The 25,000-nt window shown below is 36.3% G+C and overlaps 2 protein-coding genes across 19 annotated transcripts in view; both read left to right on the top strand.

Annotated features, from left to right (window-relative positions):
• lrp5 (low density lipoprotein receptor-related protein 5) overlaps nucleotides 1-15,286 on the top strand; it is a 65,002-nt gene extending 49,716 nt beyond the window's left edge. Inside the window, exons 11-25 of one of the 2 annotated variants that reach the window (XR_014029422.1) lie at nucleotides 169-395; nucleotides 1,992-2,176; nucleotides 2,279-2,602; nucleotides 3,690-3,886; nucleotides 4,348-4,550; nucleotides 7,361-7,551; nucleotides 9,267-9,476; nucleotides 10,203-10,328; nucleotides 10,782-11,018; nucleotides 11,739-11,849; nucleotides 11,962-12,195; nucleotides 12,299-12,441; nucleotides 12,623-12,720; nucleotides 13,055-14,093; nucleotides 14,271-15,286. Coding sequence is in view for 1 of the 2 variants with exons in the window: in XM_081356572.1 (XP_081212698.1) it covers nucleotides 169-395; nucleotides 1,992-2,176; nucleotides 2,279-2,602; nucleotides 3,690-3,886; nucleotides 4,348-4,550; nucleotides 7,361-7,551; nucleotides 9,267-9,476; nucleotides 10,203-10,328; nucleotides 10,782-11,018; nucleotides 11,739-11,849; nucleotides 11,962-12,195; nucleotides 12,299-12,441; nucleotides 12,623-12,720; nucleotides 13,055-13,316 (2,748 nt within the window). In the remaining variant the exon portion in view is untranslated. Of the gene's footprint in view, nucleotides 1-168; nucleotides 396-1,991; nucleotides 2,177-2,278; nucleotides 2,603-3,689; nucleotides 3,887-4,347; nucleotides 4,551-7,360; nucleotides 7,552-9,266; nucleotides 9,477-10,202; nucleotides 10,329-10,781; nucleotides 11,019-11,738; nucleotides 11,850-11,961; nucleotides 12,196-12,298; nucleotides 12,442-12,622; nucleotides 12,721-13,054 lie in introns of both variants that reach the window. The other variant, XM_081356572.1, reaches the window with a different exon arrangement.
• Nucleotides 15,287-17,979: 2,693 nt separating this feature from the next.
• ppp6r3 (protein phosphatase 6, regulatory subunit 3) overlaps nucleotides 17,980-25,000 on the top strand; it is a 17,162-nt gene continuing 10,141 nt past the window's right edge. For 3 of the 17 annotated variants that reach the window (XM_081356749.1, XM_081356745.1, XM_081356756.1), the window contains exons 1-10: nucleotides 18,528-18,778; nucleotides 22,202-22,380; nucleotides 22,508-22,738; nucleotides 22,886-23,072; nucleotides 23,152-23,289; nucleotides 23,518-23,583; nucleotides 23,777-23,889; nucleotides 24,025-24,138; nucleotides 24,222-24,351; nucleotides 24,659-24,811. In XM_081356749.1, coding sequence (XP_081212875.1) covers nucleotides 22,512-22,738; nucleotides 22,886-23,072; nucleotides 23,152-23,289; nucleotides 23,518-23,583; nucleotides 23,777-23,889; nucleotides 24,025-24,138; nucleotides 24,222-24,351; nucleotides 24,659-24,811 — 1,128 coding nt within the window. In that variant the 5' untranslated portion in view covers nucleotides 18,528-18,778; nucleotides 22,202-22,380; nucleotides 22,508-22,511. Of the gene's footprint in view, nucleotides 18,191-18,379; nucleotides 18,779-19,695; nucleotides 19,842-22,201; nucleotides 22,381-22,504; nucleotides 22,739-22,885; nucleotides 23,073-23,151; nucleotides 23,290-23,517; nucleotides 23,584-23,776; nucleotides 23,890-24,024; nucleotides 24,139-24,221; nucleotides 24,352-24,658; nucleotides 24,812-25,000 lie in introns of those variants that run through there. The other 14 variants (XM_081356752.1, XM_081356751.1, XM_081356758.1 and 11 more) reach the window with 11 other exon arrangements.

Below are 25,000 nucleotides of genomic sequence, written 5' to 3'. Positions count from 1 at the left end.
AATGGTTATGATAGAATATGGTTGTTGATAGAAGATGCATCTAATCTAGCATAAACCTCACTAATCAATAGAGTGGAAATTGAAAACATTGTGTTTTATAAGGAATTGGCTGTTATTAATGCTTTTAGCATTAGTATTTAGTCACTTTTAGTCACTTTTCTTCTTCAGACTATCAGCAGAGCCTTCATGAATGGCAGTTTGGTTGAACCAGTCATTGAGTTTGGCCTGGACTATCCTGAGGGAATGGCTGTGGACTGGATGGGTCGAAACCTCTACTGGGCGGATACCGGCACCAACCGAATTGAAGTGGCCCGTCTGGACGGCCAGTACCGACAAGTGCTGGTCTGCAAAGACCTGGATAACCCTCGTTCTCTTGCTCTGGACCCTGCCAATGGGTAAGATCACTGGCTTTAAAGTCTGTCCTGCTCTGACTCGGACTATTGTGGCTACAATTGTGCCCTTTAAATTCATTGCCTAGTACTTCTTTCAACCTAGTGTCTGCCATCCTGCACATTCACTGCGCTGCATACACAATGTTCACCCATCCGTCTGTGATGGTTAACCATAGGCTTCCTACATTTTTTTAGCCCTCTGGAAGTATGCTAATCGATAATTACCACTACTTAAATATCTGATTTAACTCTCATACTCAAACACAGACACGCTTATTGGTATTACAGTGCTTCCTCAGGGCATCAAGTTGTATGTGTGGCAGAAGACAAGTGCCAACATGCCGCAGCCCCTGCGTGTGGCTCAGAGGAATGAAGTCATGTCTTCCAGTGCCCAGCAGGCATTCCTGTGGCTTCTGAGGCACGACTGCCTCTATTAGCCGACACATTCTTCAGCATTGTCTCTTCTTACCTTAACACAGAGAGGTGTTGACTCAGTTGACTCTTAGCCCAGTGGTGTAATGAGTGGGTTGAGGGATTGGTCTCGTGTGCGTTTCACTGCTTACTTACCCATTGGGGGGAAAGTAACATTTGTGTTGTTTGACGTAGGCAGATTAGCCCTGCTATTCCTTTTCTGTTTATTTGCTTTTGTTAGATTCAATATTTATCTATTTAGTTGTTTAATAAATAAAATTCATTTTATTGTTTATTAATTTATAATTTTAAAGTTAATTTAATTTAAAGTTTTAAAATAAATTATTAAAATAATAAATGTATGTTTATTAAAGTTAATGTTTATTAATTAAGGTATGGTTAATAAATATAGTTCATGATTATATAGCTAATAAAATTACTAACAAATTAATAGTATATATTATTTATTTATTATGTAGCCTATTTATTTTTAAATGTTATATTTATGTTTAGTATGTTTAGTGTCTGTTGCTAGATTAAACATTTATATATTAAATAAGTAAAAAAAAATAATATTATGTATAAATAAACATTAATAACTTCATTATCTAATAATGATATTTAATCAAATTAATTAATATTTAATCATTTGTATTAATGTTTAAATGTTAAATAAATATATTTAACTATATTAATTATATAGCAAATAAAAATTACTAATAAATTAATAGTGCTCATATTATTTTTGTATTTTATATTTAGTTTTATTTGCTGTAGCCTTATTAAACATTCATTCATCATTCATTCATTCATTGTATTTTCATAAATGAATTAATATATATAAATGAATTAATAAATATTGATATTATTATTATTATTACATATAAATAAATATGAGTAATTTAGTAACATTTTTATTTTATAATTATTTGTTAGTTATTTATTTTATAATTATATTTATGACTAATAAATGAATAGCTTTATTTATATATTTATTATTTTATATTTAGTAATATGTAATATTTAGTATATGTAATATTTTTGATTTATAGAATGTGTTTTCTTGTTAATATCAACCTGCCCAGGGACAGTAGATCAAAATAAATCAAATTCGTCAGTGTGATGGCTGATAAAGTTTATTCTAGTTTTGTCAGATATGCAGTCAAGTAAATGATTTGGGGTTTGCAGGTACATGTACTGGACTGAATGGGGAGGTCGACCCAGGATAGCCCGTGCTCACATGGACGGTAGTAACATCGTGACTTTAGTAGACAAAGTGGGCCGAGCCAACGGGCTTACGATTGACTACATCGACCAGCGGCTCTACTGGACAGACCTGGACACCTGCATGATTGAGTCTACAAACATGAAAGGTGACAAATCATAGCTTTTGAAAACCATAAATGCCTCTTGAATCATAGACCGTATTACACCATCCTACCTCCTTTATTAAACTATAAAAGCATTGTCCTCAGGTTTGCAGAGGGAGATAGTGGCCGACGATCTTCCTCATCCTTTTGGCTTGACCCAGTATCGCGACTACATCTACTGGACCGACTGGAACCTGCGCAGTATTGAGCGAGCGGACAAGCGCAGTGGCTTGAACCGAACCGTGGTGCAGGGGCACCTGGAGTATGTCATGGACATCCTGGTTTTCCACTCCTCTAGACAAGATGGTGCCAACGAGTGCTCGCAGAACAACGGCCAGTGCGCCCACCTCTGCCTAGCATCCCCCTCTGGAGCCCAGTGCCGCTGCGCTTCCCACTACACCCTGGAGGCAAACGGACGCAACTGCAGCTGTGAGTTTTTTAAAGGAGACATATCAAGTGTTCATTGTCGCTTGATTTGTATCATTGTTCCTCCTTTGGCTTCTAATTATTTTTGCACTCAACAATTTGGCCAGGTAATTAAGTTTTTTTTTTTTTTGCCTTGCCAATATTTTTGCTAAATGTATTATTATTAAAGGACAATTCCGGTGAAAAATGAACCCAGGGGTAATTAACACATGGTTACCGAGTCGATCGTTCCCTGGGATGCGTTTTCATGAAAATCGAATGTAAAGAGTTTTATCTCTAAAAATAGATTAGCTTATAACGCTAGTATATAATTGTCCTTTAATAGTAATAATTATTTATTATTCAATATTTTATAACTAATATAAATATTATTGCATAAAATCCAATCAGTGCATTTTAATCAGGGTTCAACAATAAGGATATTAAATAATAATAATTTATTATTTATAGAATGTTTTATGTATACAACTACAAATTGTTACTTTATATCATTGTTATTCATAAAATGTTTATGTATACTACTAGTACTACTGATTATTATTTAATAATATTGTCCTTATTGTTGAACCCTGATTAAAATGCACTGTTTTGATATGTTTTGATATTTTAGCAGCCATCAGGGCTTAAGTAATCTGGTCTCTCAGCCATAAAGTTCACTAGGTTTTACTTGACATTAAAGTGAGTCATGGGTTTTAAGATGCAGTTGGCAGATTGAAATGGCATTAGAAAACAATGGCTCCCAGCCATGCAAAACTCAGTCATATGCATTTAATTCCTTATAAGCTTAAAAATGACTGAACTTGGATTAAACAAGCACGCCAGGGAGCCCGGTGAGAGCATTTGGCCAAGAGTGCAGAGGTCTTGGCAATGCTAATGTGTTTCTACTTTTTTAAGTCCCTCTTGTTTCTTCATCCTTTCATTGCCTGGAGGGAAAGGCTGATTGCGTTTAGTTAGTATGATTGCGTTTAGCTGACCTTCACCTTCTGATCAGTGGAATGGAGCTGGCTTTGAATTGTCCATTTGTTGACCTGTGCTCTTATAACTTAGGTTTCATTCCTTATTCTCGCCTCCCTGTTGTTTTGCTCAACAGCGCCCTCTAGCTTCCTGCTCTTCAGCCAGAAGAGCTCCATCAGTCGAATGGTACTGGGAGAACAGAGTCCAGACATGATTCTACCAATCCACGTTATGAAGAATTTGCGTGCCATCAGTTTTGACCCTTTGGAACGCCTGGTCTACTGGGTGGATGGCCGACAAAACATCCGCAGGGCCCGGGATGATGGCACTCAGGTGACAGTTCAATCAAAGAACGTTGATGTAACTTGATTATAATACTCACCTGAACTGCTCTGATTGCAACAAATATTTATTATTTAATATATTATTTAAATGTTTTTCCATTAAAACATTTAGTTTAAAAATTATTCTAAAAATAAAATAAAAAAATTATTTATTATATTATTATTATTATCATTATTATCATCATCATCATCACTGTCCCAAAATGAAGATAATTAAAAAATGTATCATTTTTAAATACGATTTAATTATTAATAATATTAGTTATAATATATTCATTAGTATTATTATTATTATTATAATTTAAAACCATTTCTTAATATCTGATCCACTTTTGTATTATCTTAATTTTTCGACTCTTTTTTAGCATACTGATTTGTGATCAATTAAATTAATCGGCATACCGTATGTTGACGGCCCTAATTTTAAAATGATGTCATCTGATTTATCAGACGTCCACGGTGATGACCCCAGCCAGTCTTCACCCGAAGCAGCCTCATGACCTGAGTCTGGACTCCTACAGTCGCACCGTCTACTGGACCTGCGAGAGCACCAACACCATCAACATCCATCGCATGGACGGCGACGTTATCGGAGAGGTCCTGAAGGATGATGTGGACAAGCCTCGTGCTATTGTGGTGAACGCTGAGAAAGGGTACGATTATTAATTAGCAGAATAAAGTATAGGGCAGGATTATTACAACCTGCATTCAATTTAATTGCTCATCCAGTCCAAAACCTCAGGGCCAGATTTTGTTTTTCAGCTTTGGTTTGGCTCCTTTTCATTAACATAACAACACCTTATCAATTGTTTATTGATATATGGCCGGCGGACTTGAAATTACAGCATAGAACTGGATACCCTAATGACGGCGCACTTCGCCATTGCGCTCGTATTGTCGGAAAACTCTTGATTCCATCCAGGCCTCTCCAATAGCCAAATATGTGGAACAGATGGCCCTCTGTGGTCCTCGTGCTGCGGCGTGCGCTAGCGGCTCGACCAAGCACAGGCGTTGGCTGCATGCACTGTAATTGTGTGTGTCCCATTGTTAGTGTGACCGTCATCAGTGGGTTTTCTATTTATGTCTCAACCTCATCTTGGTGGGGTGTAGGGGACTTCTCCCATAATAGTGGCAGGATAGAAACATTATGGCACAAAAACGAGCATGTAATGTTTGTTTGTGTGTCTGAGATCAAGCTTGTGTTTTCACTGTTGCACTTATATTTAGTTGCACATTTTATCCCCTAAATTGTAGATGTCTGAATAGAATAAGAGTTTTGTCATGCCTGTTAGTGTTTACATTTTAGTTCACGGTTTAGTCATTTTATGTGCTTTTGTCATTTTTTTTAACGTTTTTAAAAAAATATATTTTTCTATTTAGTTTTCATTTATTTTTAAGTGTACGTTTACATGACAACGATATACTAAAAACGGAAAAACTTGCACTTTGAAACCCGTTTTCAGGCCCCCAAAATGCAGTTGTCATGTAAACGAACAGCCAAAGCACATTAAAGTTTGGTAAGTTATAAGTTAATATATAGTTAAATAATATATAATTAAACAAATTTTTAATCTAATTTATATTTTTATTTCAGCTAACGCTAACACTGGCCTGTTATGGTTTGTTTTGTGTTTCATATAATTGATAATGAACTTGGTGTTAAAAGCACAGATTAAAGAAATGTTTCGCTAATCGGTGGATCTGGATCCAAAATGCTGTCAAAACCAGATCAGATGACGACTCAATGTCGTAAAATGAATGAAGCATTGGTTTACCTAGTTTTTCAGATCGTTCAGGATCAAAACATCTTCAAAGATGTTAGCATAAGGTTTTGTTTAACATGCAGGTGGGAAATGTAATATGTGATATGCTACATTCCCCACACTGAAGTCAGGCTTTGGCAGATGTTTAGTGAGAGCATTACACTCCACAGTACTCTGACTCAGAGAAGGCATCTTCAGATCCATCAGCCAAACCAATGTTGGGGTTTATTCATTTCTTCTGTCCCCTTCTTAGCATTGGAAAAGTATCAAATAAAATGTATATCGCCCCCAAACTTTTCCCAGAAGTAAGTGTTTTTTTAAGCTGTGCTATTTTCTCATTTTTAATGACACTCAGACACAGAATTGGCGTCGATATCGATATTGCTGTTCAGTTTTTTTTTAAGCTGAACCAAATTGCTAACAGATGCAAATTGTGTTTCTCAGACAGCAACTGAAAACAAAGGAGCAAACGCACCTTTGAGAGTTATCACAAATTAGTCTAGACATAACATTAGGGCTAAAGGGCTTTTGTGATGTGTGAAGATATTAGGGATGTCCCGATCAGGTTTTTTTGCCCTCGAGTCCGAGTCATTTTATTTTGAGTATCTACCGATACCGAGTCCCGATCCGATACTTCTATAATACATACAAAAAGAATAAAGAAGAGCGAAAAACAGATCCAGGATGTTCCTTATTTTTTATTTAATTCACCTTATTTTAACATTCAACAACTCTGTAAACAAACAGAGCACTTCTGTGAGGTAGCTTGAACAATCAAGTAATAAATAACATAAATTATTTCGGGTCTATCGGGGCCGAGTCTATTTTTGCTGCGCCGCTTACGCTGAATTAAAGTGACAATGCATTGATCATGGCCAAAATACACCGCAGTTTTATCCAAAAAGTGCATTGATGATATCTATTGTGTTTTAAACAGTCGATCAAATGACCAACAGCAATTTAAAAAGAAAACAAATGTCCAAAAACAAACTTGTTGCCAGAACAATAAAAACAAAGATGAACCAAAAGTTATATAAATGAAATTCTTAATAAAATAAGATTCTTGACAAGTCTTTTCTCTTAAATGTATTTGAAAACGAAATAAAGCAATGCCAACTTATCCATTATAGAGATCTGTACACAACCCGCGGTTCAGTCGCGCGTGACAAACGCGCTAGTGTGAAAGCAAAACGTGCGTGTCCTGCTCCTGCTCACCATACGCACCGCTCCTGCGCTGCTTACGCTCTGCTAACACGTGCAGTGTGAAACCGGCGTAACTCTGTGCCACCGCATAACTATAGATGTGTTAAAAAAGAATGAGAATATGTATATATATCCGAGTCCTGATCGGGAGGTAACGTCCGATTCCGATCGAGTCTGAAACCATGTGATCGGGCCCGATTTCCAATCACGTGATCGGATCGGGACATCCCTAGAAGATATATAATTCTCCCACACAGTTAAAACAACATGGCCCTATCAAAGTTGTTCTTTCTGTTCAACAAATGAGCGTTTATCCAAGCCTACAGATCATATGTTGGTTATTTAATGCAATAACATAAATTACTACACACTTTTATTAGATTGAAACATCTTGAAAGATGTTGTTTATAGAATCCAATTAAAATCACTTTGCCTTTACTACATTTAACTTTATTTGGAAAATGGTATGTAACTTCCAAACTTTTTTTTTTCCACAGCTACATGTATTTCACTACTGTCCAAGATCGTTCGGCTAAAATCGAAGGTGCGTCTTTGGATGGGACGGAGCGTGAATCCCTGTTCACGACTGGTTTGATCCGCCCCGTGGCACTGGCTTTGGACAACAAGCTGGGCAAGCTGTTCTGGGTGGATGCAGACCTGAAACGGATTGAGAGCAGTGACCTGTCTGGTAAATACATTTACATTTTGGCTTGCATTTCAAATACTAATTTTTATGTCAAACTGAATTTTGAACAGTTATCTAATACAATTCTAAAAAAAAAAAAAAAAAAAAAATATATATATATATATATATATATATATATATATATATATATATATATATATATATATATATATATGTATATATATGTATATATATATATATATATATATATATACATACATACATACATACATACATACATACATACATACATACATATTATGTATGTATGTATGTATGTATGTATGTATGTATGTATGTATGTATGTATGTATGTATGTATGTATGTATGTATGTATGTATGTATGTATGTATGTATGTATGTATGTATGTATATATATATATATATTTATATTTATTTAAAACAATTATATTAATTTTTATATATGTAAGTAGGGAAGCACTGATTTAACAAATCTGGCCAATAGTGATAAGCCATTAATTATTTTATGTTATGCCCAATATTAAAATATCTACACTACTTTATCAGAATATTTTTTTTTTATAAGCTAATTACTGTAAATGTCGTAAATGTCAAATAAAATCAGCCAATAAACTGTTGTAACAATCAGTGTTGTTATTGGTAACTAAAACTAGAACTATTAAAATATAAAAATAAAGCTGAAATCAAATCGCATAAAAAAAGTTTAAGGTTAAGTACTTAAATTTAATTAAACTAAAACTGAACTAAATATAGGTAATATATAAATGGCTAAATATTTTTGAACAATAAAAAAGGGAAAAAATAAACATGGATATAAAAATAAAATAAAAGCCAATTCAAAATAAATAAAAATTAATAGATAATAATACTAAAATAACAATTTATTGTGCCTAATTATCAGCATTTGAGTGAAAGTTGAGTTTTGTACAATTATAAAAAAAAAAATGATGGTCTTGGTTGTAATATTGTACCAAATGTCATGATTTAAGACTTGAAAAAACGAAATGTTCCCATACAACTCAACGTTAGTCATTTATTTTGATGTCAGAGCTTTGCCAGAAAGAGTATGTCTTTTCCCTTACTACGTAACCATGTCACTGAATCTCAGGCTCAGAATGTTTTTGTTTCCTGTCTTGCATTGCATTGCCCGCGGGCAAATTGATTGCGATCAGTTCTGAAGTATTCTGGAACACCATGTGAAATAAGGACAACTTTCTGACCTCTCCAATCAGATTTGATCCTCTAAACATGTCAAATGACAGCTATGGAAACCAAACAAATACAGACAGAGAGCACAGGCCAGGTTCAATCTAGATTTATGCTGTATATGTTCAATACCACCTAGTCTAAACTAATCAAAACAGTATAGTCTGTGTTGTCTAAACATGGTCTATACATTGACAAAACTCTAATGAAGAATTTGATGGACTGTAACATAGTTCATTCTTCTGAGGTTATTTAAGTGCGTTCGTCACCGAAAATCACTGACTTGTCTGATTTCTCTTACTTATTTCCAATGAGCTGCCAGTAAGCAAAGTCTCTCCAGATGCTGAGATCTGATGTTTGATGTTAGCATGAGACAAATGATCACACCTTAAGCCATGGCTAATCTCCTTGCGCAACAGAATCCCTCTGCAGCCAAATGACCAACACAAAGGCCGAATAGATATGATTTATAGCGCGACAGGGAAAAACCTGAATTATGACTCCGCGGATCTCTTTGTTTGCTTTCCAGGGGCCAATCGGATCGTTCTTCAGGACTCCAACATCCTTCAGCCTGTCGGTCTGACAGTGCTGGGCGATCACCTGTACTGGATCGACAAACAGCAGCAGATGATCGAGCGCGTGGACAAGCTGACCGGAGAGAAGAGGACCCGCATTCAGGGGCGACTCCAGTACCTGACCAGCATCCATGCGGTGGAGTACATGGAACCAGAGGAGTTTGGTAAATTCACAGTTTCTTACATTTCTTTAAGGCTAAATCATTAGTTCTGTTCCAAAACCTTGTGAGCTGTGTGCATAAAATAGTATAATATAATGATTTATGGTGTATAAATACAGAATATAAGATGTCAAGTTATTTACCAATTTAATTTAATGATCTGCTATTGTATACAAATATAAAGATATTATACATTTAAAGAATAAAATTTTGCATATTATTTACTTACTAACATATATATATAACAATTAAGATATTTTGAAAATATGAATTACATTTAAGAAGGACTAATTAAAAGGAATGTACCTAGCATATTATTATATTATAATTACTTGTGTATGTGTGTGTATATGTATGTGTGTATATGTATATATATATATATATATATATATATATATATATATATATATATATATATATATATATATATATATATATATATATATATATATATATATTTAATATTTATATAATTAAAATATGAATTATTTAAGAATGCTGTATTAATATTAATATTAAAGTGTTTATCATATATATATATATATATATGCGCACATATTCCAGCAAAAGACGTGTGTGTAAGTAATTGTTTTAACTTGCATTTCACCTTGTTTGAGCTGCAAAAATCATATGTTGGCAAAAATCTGTATAATTATGTAGTTAATGTCCACATGGCTTCAGAGTTCCTATTATTAAAGAGTATAATTTGTCCTTTAATCTCCTTAACAGCATCCCACCCTTGTTCCCGTGATAACGGAGGCTGCTCCCACATCTGCATCGCTAAGGGCGACGGGACGCCACGTTGCTCTTGTCCCATGCACCTGGTGCTGCTTCAAAATCTACTCAACTGCGGAGGTACATTAGACACACATATATATATATATATATATATATATATATATATATATATATATATATATATATATATATATATATATATATATATATATACATACATACATACATACATACATACATACATACATACATACATACATACATACATACATACATACATACATACATACATACATACATACATACATACATACATACATACATACATACATACATACATACATACATACATACATACATACATACATACATACATACATACATACATACATACATACATACATACATACATACATATATATATATATATATATATATATATATATATATATATATATATATATATATATACACACACACACACACATATCTGTGGCATGAAACCAAAAATGCACTAACTGGTTTTTATGTATCTGTGCTAATCACATTATTACTCACAACCTCCATCAGAGCCTCCCACATGCTCTAGCGAGCAGTTCACCTGTGCTACTGGCGAGATCGACTGCATCCCCATGGCGTGGCGCTGCGACGGCATCGCCGAGTGCGCAGACCACAGCGACGAGATGAACTGCCCCATCTGCTCCGAACTCCAGTTCCAGTGCGACAAAGGCCAGTGCGTGGACTCTCAGCTGCGCTGCAACGGAGAGCCAGACTGCGCAGATGGCTCTGATGAACTGGATTGCGAAAGTACGTTCAACTTTTCCGCAGCAAAAGAGCAAGACAAGCAGCTCTCCTTTTCAAAAGGATGTGCAAATACAATTTAACTTGCCTTTTGAATTACTTTCATACTTTTAAATGAAATCAGCTCATATGAATCAATAGTTTGCTGTGTGAATCAGTACAATTATTCTGAAACAACTCACCAGTCAATCAGACAAATCACTGAATCATCACTGGAGAGGCTCAAATGAGTCACTTGAGTCATTTAATGAACAGCATTTTTTTAATGTCCAACTCGATTTTGGGTTGAAAAACGTTATAGGCCTGGTTTCATAGATTAAGCCAGGATTAGGCCTTTGTTCAATTAGGACATTTAAGTTGCTTTTATAAATGTGCCTTAGAAAAACATTATGCATTTAGAGACAAAACAATGGCACTGACATATTTTAAGGTATGTCGCTGCAAGCTGCTTTCAGTTAAAACAGCTCAAACATGCATTTTAGTCAGGAACTAGGCTTAAGCCTTGTCTGTGAAACCGGGGGATAGTGTTTAAAAAAACTCAAATAACTGTCTTGGTCATATGACAATGTATAGTTAAAGAAAGAGTTTGACTTTTGTTGCAAATTCCTATAGGAAACACTGATTTGTTCCATTCATACATTTATGCTGCCTCTTTTTTTATTTATACACTGAAGCTGTTTTAATTGCCAGTCTCTGATCTGTCCTCTCCCTTCTTTCCCCCATCAGCCATTTGTATGCCTAATCAGTTCCGTTGTGGTAACAACCAGTGTATCCTAAAGAAACAGCAGTGTGACTCCTTCGCAGACTGCACAGACAAATCTGATGAGCTTTTCTGTGGTATGTTGACCATATCATACCAAAAAAAGCATATGGTGTTTGACATGCATGCATAACTTGGTGATTGAAACGATGCCTGCAAGACGAAAACATCCGTTTGGCTTATTCGCAGATTTCCCTCCGCCCCCCAACGACCTCCCGCGTCACACCAGCACCATCGGCCCCGTCATCGGCATCATCCTCTCTGTCTTTGTGATGGGAGGCATGTGTTTTGTGTGTCAGAGAGTCGTGTGTCGCCATTACAAGGGCCCCAACGGAGGCTTCCCCCACGAGTACATCAGCGGGACCCCTCACGTGCCCCTCAACTTCATCGCACCCACAAATTCACAGCACGGCACTTTTACAGGTAAAGGTCTGCTGTTTGGTAGATGCTGCGGTCTCTTAAGGTGAATGGTTTCTCTGCCTGTGATGAGTCTTGTGGGTGATGAGTCTGTCTCGCTGTGGCACAGGTATTTCCTGTGGGAAGTCCATGATGAGCTCAGTGAGTCTCATGGGCAGCAGCAGCAGTGGGGCGCCTCTCTACGACAGAAACCATGTGACAGGAGCTTCATCCAGTAGCTCTTCCAGCACAAAAGGAGCTTTCTATCCGCAGGTACTGTAATATTCATCAGTTTATTGTTTATAAGAAAGGACCAGTGTTTATTTATTTAATTCCATCTAGGAAAAAAGGGTTTTGTATTTTAAATGAAATGCTCATTCATATATTTTATATTGTCTGGTTTATTGTTGTTAATGCCATATAATTGATTTTTTTTCTTCTGATCTGTGTGTAGATGCTCAACCCTCCTCCATCACCAGCAACAGATCGCTCACTTTACAACGCAGAAGTCTTCTATTCGTCCAACAGCCCTTCCACAACCAGGTCTTACAGGTGGGATTTAGTACAGAGATCCTAGATGGATGGATGGATGAGTGGATGGATGGATGAGTGGATGGATGGATGAGTGGATGGATGGATGAGTGGATGGATGATTAGATGAGTACATGGATGATTAGATGAGTACATGGATGATTAGATGAGTACATGGATGATTAGATGTGTAGATGGATGGATAGATGAGTGAATGGATGGATGGATGGATGGATAGATAGATGGATAGATAAATGGATAGATAAATGGATGGCTGAATAGATGACTCTGCTGATGGACACATAGCTCAAACGTCTCCTCCAGTGACTGATCTGTGAATCTTTCCCCTTGACAGGCCATATTTGATGCGAGGGGTCGCGCCCCCCACCACCCCCTGCAGCACAGACGTGTGTGACAGTGACTACACCACCAGCCGCTGGAAAAGCAATAAGTACTACATGGACCTCAATTCAGACTCTGACCCCTACCCCCCGCCCCCCACGCCCCGCAGCCAGTACATGTCAGCGGAGGAGAGCTGTCCTCCCTCGCCCTCCACCGAGCGCAGCTACTTCCACCTGTGCCCCCCGCCCCCCTCGCCCTGCACAGACTCCTCATGACACCCGGCAAACCGCCACGCTCTGTACATAGTTTTAAATAGTTAAAGAAGAAACAAAGATTTTATTTAATTTTCCACACGCTTTGTTCAAGAAACATTTCAGCTTTTTGGAAGGAACAGGAAACGTTTTCCGGATATTTTCACCCAGAGTTACGTGAACAGCGGTCGTGACAGGACGAGGCTTGCACGAGTTAATTATATCATGACATTGTTTTTATCCCCCCCCCCCATTCACTACAAGTTCTTCAATATGTAAGAATATGAACTGAAATGCAACCGTGTCACTGTTTCAGGATGGTTATGATTTAACCATCTTTTTTTCATAATACCAATTATAAAGAAGTTTAATTGCGAACCAAATCGTCGATATAACACCAAAATCATCCGCTGCAGAGGAGTTGTACATATGTGTAATTAAGTAAATAATTAATGTTTTTCGTAATGGCAATGAGGTGTTGTTTTAATTATGTTCTATGTGAATATGATACTATTCCAAGCATATGTTTGGTTTGTCCTGTTTACCAAAAGTGTGTTTGCTGCTATTGTACATAAATCTTTTACTGTAAATAATGACAAATGAAAACAGCCAGCTAAAATGTTTTGTTTATATAATGAGAACTGACCATAGACCATTGTAAAATTGTTATTAATCTCTTATAGAAAAACATACATGTGAAATGCCATTGCTTTGAAGGAGTCTTGTTTAAAAGTCTTGTCTTAAAGGGATAGTTCAACTAAAAATCTTGTCATTCCAAACCTGTGTGACATATTTTCCCCCGTGAAACATTAAAGACGATGTTTAGCAGAATGTCCAAGCTGCTCTTGAAAGTGGATGGGGACCAAAAAGTACCGTAAAAGCATCATACCAAACGATAGTAATTAAGATAAGTAATTATTAACTATCTTTCTTGGCAGCCGTGGTCACCATTCATTTTCATTATATGAAAAAGAGCAGCTTGGACATTCTGATAAACATCTCATTTTGTTTTCTACAAAAGAAGGAAAGTCGTAAGGGTTTGGGACAGCATGAGTGTGAGTAAATGATGACAAAATGTTCATATTTTAGTGAACTATTCCTTTAAAGAAGCGGAAAGTCACCTGCTTTGTAGTGAGCTACATGGATTTATCAGATCTCATGGACTGAACTCATTGTAGGTGTTTAGTAAAAAACTAAAAAATAATAATTATAGTAGTAATAATAATAATAATAATACAACAGTAAAACTAAGCTATGATTTGAACAAGGATATGTGGTTAATTTTACTGTAATATTATGGTAACAAACTGCTTTTTTTAATTCATGACATGCAATTTTCCGATTTTGTTCCCCCCTTTTTATGGTAAAGTTGAAGAATCAAACTGTATTTCCCTCTTTATAATGCTAATTCGATGGAGATCATGTTTTTTTAGGTTAAAACATCTTGTAGCACACATTGAAATGCCATGTATGTGTGTTTAAAATGTACTTTTTTCTCTTTGCCAAATTGAGCACTTACATGAAATGACATGTGCATAACTAGGATTCTAGATCTAGAAAAAACTACAAGATTGAGTTTCACAGACTGATTACATAGTTGCTTTTACAGATAGCCATACAAAAAGACATATAGCAATGTCTTTTAAGGCAAATATTAGATGAAAGGAAATAGTCAATCTAGAAAACTCAGCAAAGACCAGTTTAACAGGTGATGCAAATTATTTTCCAGAGTTATGGATCTCATTAAATTGCCCTCAAGGTAACACTATTCATCGTGAATGTGACTGAATGGAGATTATTAGGATTTTTATACCACTTTGGCAGGTCAGCGCTTTGACTGAATCTGTCTATATCGTACCATCCACTCTCGAAGAGCTTTTTGCTCATCGGTGCACCACCAATGTCTTTGTTTTGTGTACAAAAATGCCTCATATAATGCACACTTGTGACAATTTTTGTATCAAAAGCATTTTTATATATAATAAAGGTTCTATTTTAAGAAATGCAATATTGTCTTATTTAACATGGTGATTGTTAATGCAGTATTATGTCTCATAAGCTGTAATAAAAAAAAAGTTGCTACCTTAAATTTTTAAGTACAATCAACTTGGATGTTTGAGTCATTTGACTTTAAAAAAAAAGAAAAAAAAAGTAGAATCTTGTATAACAAAAAAAGTTAAAAATTATTGCTTAACTTATTTTGATGAGCAAGCAGTGTAACAACATATGTTGTCATAACTTATTGATCATATAACTTTTTACAGTGCATGAACTCATATTTACATATATGTAAAGTAACATATAACCTGCTTATTCAGCTGTGCGTAAAAAATGCCTCAAATCATGCGGCTTGTTAAAGGCAGATGTGCTTTTATTTCTCTAAGTGATCCGAAAGGCAAAAAAATCCCTTAGATTTACAGTGAACAAAGAGCCCAAGGCTTCAATAAGGCAAATGTTAATTGAATTGAGCACGGTGTGTCTCAGTCCAGTGGTAAACCAACAAACATGACCAAGTATGCAGAAACACTTAAATCATTCCAAACAGAGCTTTATGAAATGTTATTGTTGAATGTGACATTGCTGTAGTGGAATTGCGTGTTACGGTAATAAAATAAATCTGTGTTTGATCATTGCCAGTGGTTCAGGATTTCAGCCATTTTGTCTTCTGCTGCCCTCATGTGGGTAAAAACAACAACAAATACAAATGAGGTTGGGATGGCCCTCCTCCCCTCTCATATTTATATTAATATCTTATTGGAAAGTCTTAAATATATTTTCTTTAGTTTTTAGTCTTTAGACAATAGTCTTATTCATATATATATTTATATATATATATGAAGCCTATTTACCCCGTTATACAGAAATTTGTACACATATATATATATATATATATTGGGGGGTGGGGGGATATTACCTGTAATAGTACCACTCTCTTGAAAGACATTTGCCCTTACATCATTATTATTTTTTAATAAATGTTTCCATCAGTTTATGAATGTATTACAAATGTCGCTTCACAAGGGCTATAAAAATGAGGCCCAATGCTACTTTACAGCAGTAGGGAACTACACGTCCATTCCCCTTTCTCATTTTTCATCTTAAAGGATTGTCTTCAGCACTTGACTGAAGTGAACACATGTTGTCAGGCTCCTGACTGGGCTGAAGGGGGTGGGGAGATGTCGACACCCCTCCATGTACCCATCTGTCTGTCTTTGTTTATGATCCATGTAGTCAAAAGGAGTCAAAAACACGCCTTGGAAAAAAAGGCACATGAGAACACGTTTATACATGTCAGGAGGGAAAGAACCCACGGCATCCTGGATCTCCTGATTATACATTTAAAGACAAAATTGTGTAGCAGGCCACGTTTTGCCTATATATATATATATATTAGTTTTATTTATTTCATTTTTTTTATTATTATTAGTCAGCAATCAGGTACAGCAAACTACTTTCTTTAGGTCTGGTTCAATTTTTGGCAACTAAAACTATTAAAATGTGTTAAATTCCATTAAGTAAAAAAAATAATAATAATGAAAAAAAAAAAAAATGTAGAAAATGAATGTGGAATTTTTGTGCCTTGGCAACAAACTGAAATAAAATAACACCGATTGGAGCCCAATATGTATAAGCACCATGCAAACTAATCTATGATTAATAACCCCATTTATAGAATTGTCCCCAAGATTATCATTCTCTCATGAACAGGCAATTCTTGTGCAGAGCTTCAAGTTTCATTCCTTTGAGTGTTGTTCATCTGAGAGCAGACAGTTCATTCAGAAGATATATGAAGAGAACAAAATACCAGACCAAACTGTGCAATCGTGATAACTGCCTCTGTCTGATGAAAGATGGCATGAGAAACATCTTTCTCACAGCCCCAAAAGCCCTTAACATTCATTTTACACAACGTTCATGACATGATCTTTGATTAGTAGAGGCAGGATTTTGTTAGACAATCATATGCACATGTTTGATTTTTTACAGAGTAAACCACTTCAGTAAATTCATGGTTTTTATCACAGAAACCCACGTCAGCCCATGGCAGTCCGTAATCAGAAACACGGTGGAATCATAGGGTTAATTTGACACATGTGAAACACATTAAATATGGCTGCTTTTACTCTACACAATGAATCCATTGCAGATTTTGTTATGATTATGGAACATGCAACAGAAAATAGATCTTGCATGTTTGAAATACAGCCGTCATCAGCTGTAAGTAACAGATCAGTTCCACAGCCTGATGCTGTAGATTTATGCCTCACATTTAACATAAGGGTCAATACGTCAGATCCTATTTGCCATGCTACACTAAACCCGTAATTGCCTGTCTGCACTATGGACAGGCTATAGAGCATAAAAATGGGGCCCTGACCTTTTGACCCATATTTTATCAAAGGGCGCAAGAAATAGACACATAAAAAATACATAAAAACAAAAGAAAGATAGATCAGGTTCTCTTAAAGGGAAAGTTAAGTTCACCTGGAAATAATCATTCACTATTCATGCGTTTGTTTGTTTGTTTTTGAGTGAACTATATCTTAAAAACACGCTTATTTTATACTATATGGGTTGGTGTGAATTAAACTCCTGTTTTATGTGATCAGCCCTTTGAAATAATGCAAATAAGTCCAATCTGGCTGCTCCATTCAGTAATATGTGTTTCACGCACTCGTAGCTGATTGGACCATCTGCATGTCAATCACCGTGACGTCTTATTGTTGCTAGGGCGTTGCAAGTAACGAGCCGGTTAAGGCCAGGTTAAGGCAGAAAGCGACACTGTGAACGAGGTGTTCTGTGTAACATTGTGAAGAAACTACAAACCCGTCGGCTTTATATTTTGGATATGATGAAATTTAAGAACTCAGTTCAAGGGACAAGCTCTCACAAAGAAGGTAAGATAAAGCAATATGTGCGTTCTGATATCGCCGTACTTTAGTTTTGAAATCGGCACTTGATTGGCATTCTCGTGATCCAATCAGACGAGCGATTTTAAATCGACCTAAAATACTATTGGCCCTAGGTAATGTGGGTGTGTTTAATTATTTAGTTTCACTTAAATAATGCTTCTAAAAGATATGGTTATAACACTTTTTATATTTCCAACAAAGTGGATGGTGTTTTAAAGATTATCCTTGTTTACATGACGTTTCTAAATTGAAGATTTACCTCACACGGTCCGAGATTACAAATACGACCAGCTTTAATTGGCGTCCACTGTAGCCAATCAGCGCGCAGCAGTGGATTTTGATTGACAGCTCCTCTACCTTAGGTGGGGGTTGGGGCTGTTGAAGTTGATAACGCCGCCATCTTGAAAAGTGAACTCTGATGGTCTCTCTTTTCGCGCCTGTCACAATCTGTTATAAACACCTCATTTTCTCATACCTCGACTTGTTTTTTCTTTTTTTATTCCGGTGACCGTTTTATCCAAAGGTTCGCCCGTCTTCATGCCGGGCTTTGGCAATATTCCGCTTTCTTAATCGGTACGTATTTGTGTTGTGTGTGTCTCTGGTAGCTTAGCATTAGCCAGCTGCCACTTCTCTGTTTTGTCGAGTCAAAATGCTTTATATTTCCAGTATTTCTCTAATTTAACTAAATTATGTTTTACATATAATATGGCTAACGGCGTATTTAAACTAACCCAGGCTCTATAAAAGTGTCAAATCTTAACATTTCGCTGGCGGAAGCTCAGTGTCGGCTAATGCCGGGGCCCGACATACCGAAAAACTTCAGAAAGTGAGACACAAAGCCTGTGTATCAACATATTTGTGAATTGTCCGCATAGACAACATTTTGGGGCAATATGAGTGCTTGTGAAGATTCTATTGTAATGTTCGAACGGGCTTGTGGTGCCCAAAAATGCTGTCTAGGTAGGCAGTTCACTGGGTTTTGAGACATCACCAAAACACCAACAGAAATCCCGTCTGCACATGCTCTTTTTAAGATTATATTTTGGAGACACAACAAATCGAGTGTTGTAGGTACTGTTTTTGTTTTCATATTTAAAAAAAAGTTATAAATGTGTTCCATAAGGATCATTCAAGGACTTTAGTTATATTAATTAAAGGGTAAGACATTGGGTTTAAAATGTAATTCTTTTCTATAATAATCTTATTTCACTGTAGATTTTAAACTGTCTTCAAGCTCTTTGGAGTTGGTTAAGTTACTATATGTAGTACTAATCTCAGATCTTTGTGTTTGCATTTATTTTCCCACATCCTTATAAACACTGCTAAAATCTTCCAGCTGTTTATTTCTTATCTTGTGTGATGTGATTTTATATGAAAGCACATACAAGACTGTTAGCATGAGCAGATCGCTCACTCTTGTAAAAGACAATCTAGTTGGTTTGACAAGGCAGGCCATTTTTATAGTTCACTCAGGCAGATCATCTTTGCAGGCTCGATTCTGAGTGCAACCGGAGGACTTGTGGTGTTGTTGTGGCCTCTGGGATGCTGGAGAGGTTTGGCAACACTTTTTATAGCCCCTGAGAGGGAGTCACGAGGACTTTCTTCAGCTCAGAGTTGCTCAAGCTGAATTGTACAGGTATATAACATCTAGTGTAGTATGTTGTTCTTCAACCTTTTGCACTAGATAAAGTGAACCTGGAAAGATTTGTACCGAGTGTCAATGTCTTAAAAGATCACATCTAGCTTTGTAATGAAGGTAGAGACTAGTAAATCACAGTTTAGTAGAAATGGTCTTTTGGCATAAGGTGATATAAATAGATGACATTCATATCAAAGCAAGTGTCTAGAATAGATGTTCTTGACGACCAAGATATGTTTGCGTTAAATTGAGACTTTTACGCCAGTGCATGTGAAATTTTCAGACTTTAAAGATGAAAAAGAAATGTGCCTAATTCTAGTTATGTAGAAAAGGTAATTCTACTTATATCCAGTCATAGAAGTTTATTGACCAAAAGTATTTTATGTTTCGGATGTCAGCTTTATGCATAGTTTTATTAATATACATGCTTCAGGCAGTCTAGGCTACAGAGAAAAACCTGTGGTGTCTGTGTTTTTTAATGCACGCATATAATTATAGATGGTCTATTTGGCTCGTCGCTACACAATTTAAAGCTCGCCCGTCACTGTTGACTGAGTTAAGAATTAGAGGAAGTGCTGCTGATAATCATGATCTGTCACTTTGATTGATGGTATTGTTAGTATTCCTTTTTTTAATTTTTATTAACATTTACATTTTTTGAAACAAGCCTCTTATGCTCACCAAGGCTGCATTTATTTGCACAAAATTTACAATATATTATTAATCAATTTTAAAATGTAATTTATTCCTGTAATGGTAAAGCTGAATTTCTGTCTTCAGTGTCACAGGATCCTTCAGAAATCATTTAGTGCTCAAGAAATATAAAAAATATATTTTTATATTAAATATTTGTGTTTAATAGCTGTGCAGGATTCTTTGATGAATGGGAAATATTAAATTTATTTGAAAGAACTTTATATAATGTAAAAGTCTGTCACTTTGATCAATTTATTGCTTCCTTGGCTTGCTGAACAAAAGTTTCTTAAAACAGGTGTACTGACCTGAAACTTTTGAACAGTAGTGTTTGCCATTTCATTTTGTGTGAATAGTATTTGTTGATATACCCAGTAACTAAGTATCAATAGGCTATTAATTGTCATTTTTTAATTAATGAGAATATGTGAGCACAACCCCCCAAACTGCTTCACCCATGGATGTTGTTTGTGCAATAGCAGCGATAATTTATGCCTATATCATTTGAGTTTGTCTATAACTGCTTAGGCTTGAACAACAATACATTTAAATACAGATTTAAAAGTAAATCAGGGTTGTTATAGGAAATTAAGTTCTCTTTATTAATCCGGTCACAGACTTTTGAATTCTATAGCAAACTTCAAGTTAATGTCACAGTCCAGTGAAATGTTTTAACGCTTGTTATTTTATTTGTGAAATTGATATCACATGAACTTTTATAGCAATAGCTCTTTTTGAAGGAGTTTTAGGAAGAATTTTGGGTTGTTTGGGATGTTTTTGAAAGTCTGTAAATTGACGGAAAGCATGTTTGCTTGAGAATGGATGGAGGCCAATGTCAAAGCTCTTTCGAGTGAGCCTAGCTCAACTCCCTTAGTCTATTAATAAGCTTTCCTTCCTCTTAACCATTCATGAAAGTCCAGATGGCTGCTTGCCAGTATTGTAACCTTTCACCTCAGTGGTGTGTGTCCATCCACCTTGTAGACTGGAAAAACAGTTGGGTACCCTTAATAATGCATAGCTGCTTGTTGGTCTCTTCATTTATAATAATTTGATGCCAGAGCTGTCAAATGGTCATATTTGGATTTAACCCGATATAATTGAATCTCTTATTTGAGATATTCCATCATCTGTGCCTTATTTGAAATAAAAACTAACTGAAAGGAAAATGAAACCACAAAGTCATGTGCTCATTGAGGTAGTGATAAAGACTGATCAGAGTAGTTAGTCTGGTATTAGTGCAACTGTTTTTGTTGTGTTGCTAGGTTGTCAATGTCATAACAAGGAACTAGTTTGGTTTTCTTTTAATTTTTGCTTATTTTTCCCCTCAAACAAAACTACCTTTTGTTTTGTCAGTGTAAACTGGTGCATTGTTTCTGTATTGAATCATATTGATAGAACTAGACTTAAATTCTTTTTGAGAACCTGACAAACTGGAAAAGTGTTTCTTGTTGTTAACAGCATGTGTTTTTTGAGATATATTTGTTTTTAATGCTGTGACTAATAATGACAAGCGAGGGTGATCAAAATCAGGCAAGTCTCTTTATAGAAATGACTAATCTTTGATTTGTTTGGGTTAGAGGAGAGATGAATTTCACTGTTTTTTTTACTGATGGCTAAGGTATGTTAGATGTAACACTCTCAATCCTGTCTGTTCTCTGTTGCAGGTGTGTGTTGAGTGCTTTTGCTGTGGCAGAGGACGTTTCTGCTGCATGTATCCTTTACTTGAGGGTCTGTCCAGTTTCTACCGCCTGTGGTGCCTGTAATGGGCCAGAAGTCCCAAAGAGCACAAGCATTATTTTATTTTTAATCAGAGTTTTTACTCTCTGGTCTCTGCTACACTCAGGTAAGCCTTTTCATAATTAGTCACCTTTTAAATGTAGCATCTTCACAGTCACAATGCAAATAAAAAACTATGTTTTCAGTTCTTGCATCTGAAAACCACCCCCTCCTATTTATTTATTCCTCAGCAGCACCATGTTTTGGAAGTTTGATCTGCATACGACGTCCCACATCGACACGCTCCTGGAGAAAGATGACGTTACGCTGACAGAGGTAATGGATGAGGAGGATGTCCTACAGGAGTGCAAGGCTCAGAACCACAAGCTTGTGGACTTCCTGGTGAGGCCACCGTGCATGGAGGATCTCGTGGGCTACATCACCCAGGAGCCCAACGATGATGTGGAGGAGAAGATCAAATATAAGTACGAATATGTTTGATGCTTGCTCATACATTCGTGCTAAAAAAGACTGTTTGACCTATGTTGGATGTCTAGTTTTAGGGTACATTAAATTAAGGGGTATTTGACTCATTATTTAGATGTTTAATTGCATGTCTCTTTCATGGAAAGGTATCCCAACATATCCTGTGAACTCCTGACCTCAGACGTTGGCCAGATCAATGACAGGCTGGGTGAAGATGAAAGTTTACTGATGAAACTCTACAGCTTCCTACAGAATGAGCCTCCCCTCAATCCACTGCTGGCCAGTTTTTTCAGCAAGGTCCTGAGCATCCTTATTGGGAGAAAACCAGAGCAGGTACGTGATCAGACGTACTGGTTTGTGTTCAGGAGATATGGAGGCATGAAGGTGAACTAAATCTCCTTTCTACCTCTAGATCGTGGAGTTCCTCAGGAAGAGGGAAGACTTTGTGGATCTGATGATCAAACACATAGGGACCTCTGCCATTATGGACCTCCTGCTCAGGATGCTCACCTGCATTGAGCCACAGCAGCTTAGACAAGATGTATTAAATGTGAGTTATCATACCTATATGATTGTATATTAAGGTTTCTATGATGCTACGTCTCTGTTTTATTGAGGTAAAGCGGTTTGGTTTTGTGCATGCACAGTATTTTGTTTTGTAGATCTGGATATTTTTCATTTGAATACAGCAGGGAATTCATCATGGATTACTCATTTAATCCACTCACTGTCATCATAATACCACCTCACAGTTTCCTCTTCATCTGTTCTCCTGCAGTGGCTAAATGAAGAGAAAGTTATACAGCGGCTGGTTGACATGGTACAACCATCACAAGATGAGGATGTAAGTAAAGTCCAATAAAGATATTAACAAAACAAAAAATTCTATTTAAAATGTATAACTTTTTTTTTTTTTTGGTGAAGCCAGTGGAAAGTTAAACTGAAATGCGTGCCTGACCGTCTCTTATTGTTGAGTCCTGATGACCCATCCCTACTCGATAGCTGAGTAACAGTAATTGTTTGTTCCCTTCACATAGAGACACTCAAACGCATCCCAGTCGCTCTGTGAGATTATTCGGCTGAGCAGAGATCAAATGTTCCAAGTACAGGGCTGCTCGGAGCCTGACCCCCTGCTGGCCACTTTGGAGAAGTGAGTTTGTCCATGTCAATAAATGTATTTCTATTGACTTCATAAAGTGGCATTTTTGGAGGGATTACGGTTGAGCTCCAGTTTCAGGCACGCTAAAACTCTAGTACTGAATTGACTGTTTGTTTTTCTATTTAGACAAGAGACAGTAGAGCAGTTGCTTTCAAACATCTTCGACAAAGAGAAGAACGAGTCTGCCATAGTCAGTGTAATCCAGATTCTCCTAACTCTCTTTGAGACACGAAGACCAGCGTAAGTACATTTTAGCACAAGTGCGTTTTTTTTCTTGCATTTTCAGTTTATGTCTGACAATCATTCTTGGTTTTCTCTTTCAGGTTTGAAGGCCATCTGGAGATTTGTCCCCCTGGAATGAACCACCCGTCATTCTCTGTCAATCAGAGTATTCTAGATGCCGTCAGACCAAGACTGAAAGATTTTCACCAGCTTTTGCTCGAGCCCCCAAAGGTGAGTGTGAAAACACTGTGAATGTGTGTTGCAACTTTGGCACATTATATCAGCTGACCTCATTTAGACTGTAATCTCCAAATTCCTAATTACATTAAGCTTTAGACAACAAGACTTTGTTCCTGTACAAATATAACCTGGCAGAATCTTACCCTTTCAAAGAATAGCTTGTTATACATACATATGCTGCGATGGTATCAAATTCAATGAAACCGTTTAGCCTCACATTTCAGTAAATGTGAGTAAGGGAAATAAATATAAAATTTCGGTCTTTCAGACTTGTCTTTTTTTTGTTTTCTAACATTAGAAAACTGTCCTGAACACCACATGGGGAGTGTTGGATCCACCGGTGGGAAATACTCGTCTTAATGTGGTGCGACTAGTGACCAGCCTTCTACAGACCAATACGCATATCATCAACCAGGAGCTCATTGCCCTCAATACTTTGGGAGTCATACTAGTGAGTGTTTGAGACACAGTTAAGAGATCTGTGACATCTTTTTGCTATGAGAAAATCTTGAATGGCTATGAATGGAAAGTTCAAAAGAACTACATTTATTTAAAATAGTATTTTTTGTTAATGTCTTTACTGTTATTTTTTATCAAATATAATACATCTTTGCTGAATAAAACAATAAAAAAAAATTTT

The sequence above is a fragment of the Scardinius erythrophthalmus genome (assembly GCF_964197995.2).
Source record: "Scardinius erythrophthalmus genome assembly, chromosome: 24".
In the NCBI taxonomy this organism is placed as follows: Eukaryota; Metazoa; Chordata; class Actinopteri; order Cypriniformes; family Leuciscidae; genus Scardinius; species Scardinius erythrophthalmus.
This window is presented reverse-complemented; position numbering and strand designations above follow the sequence as displayed.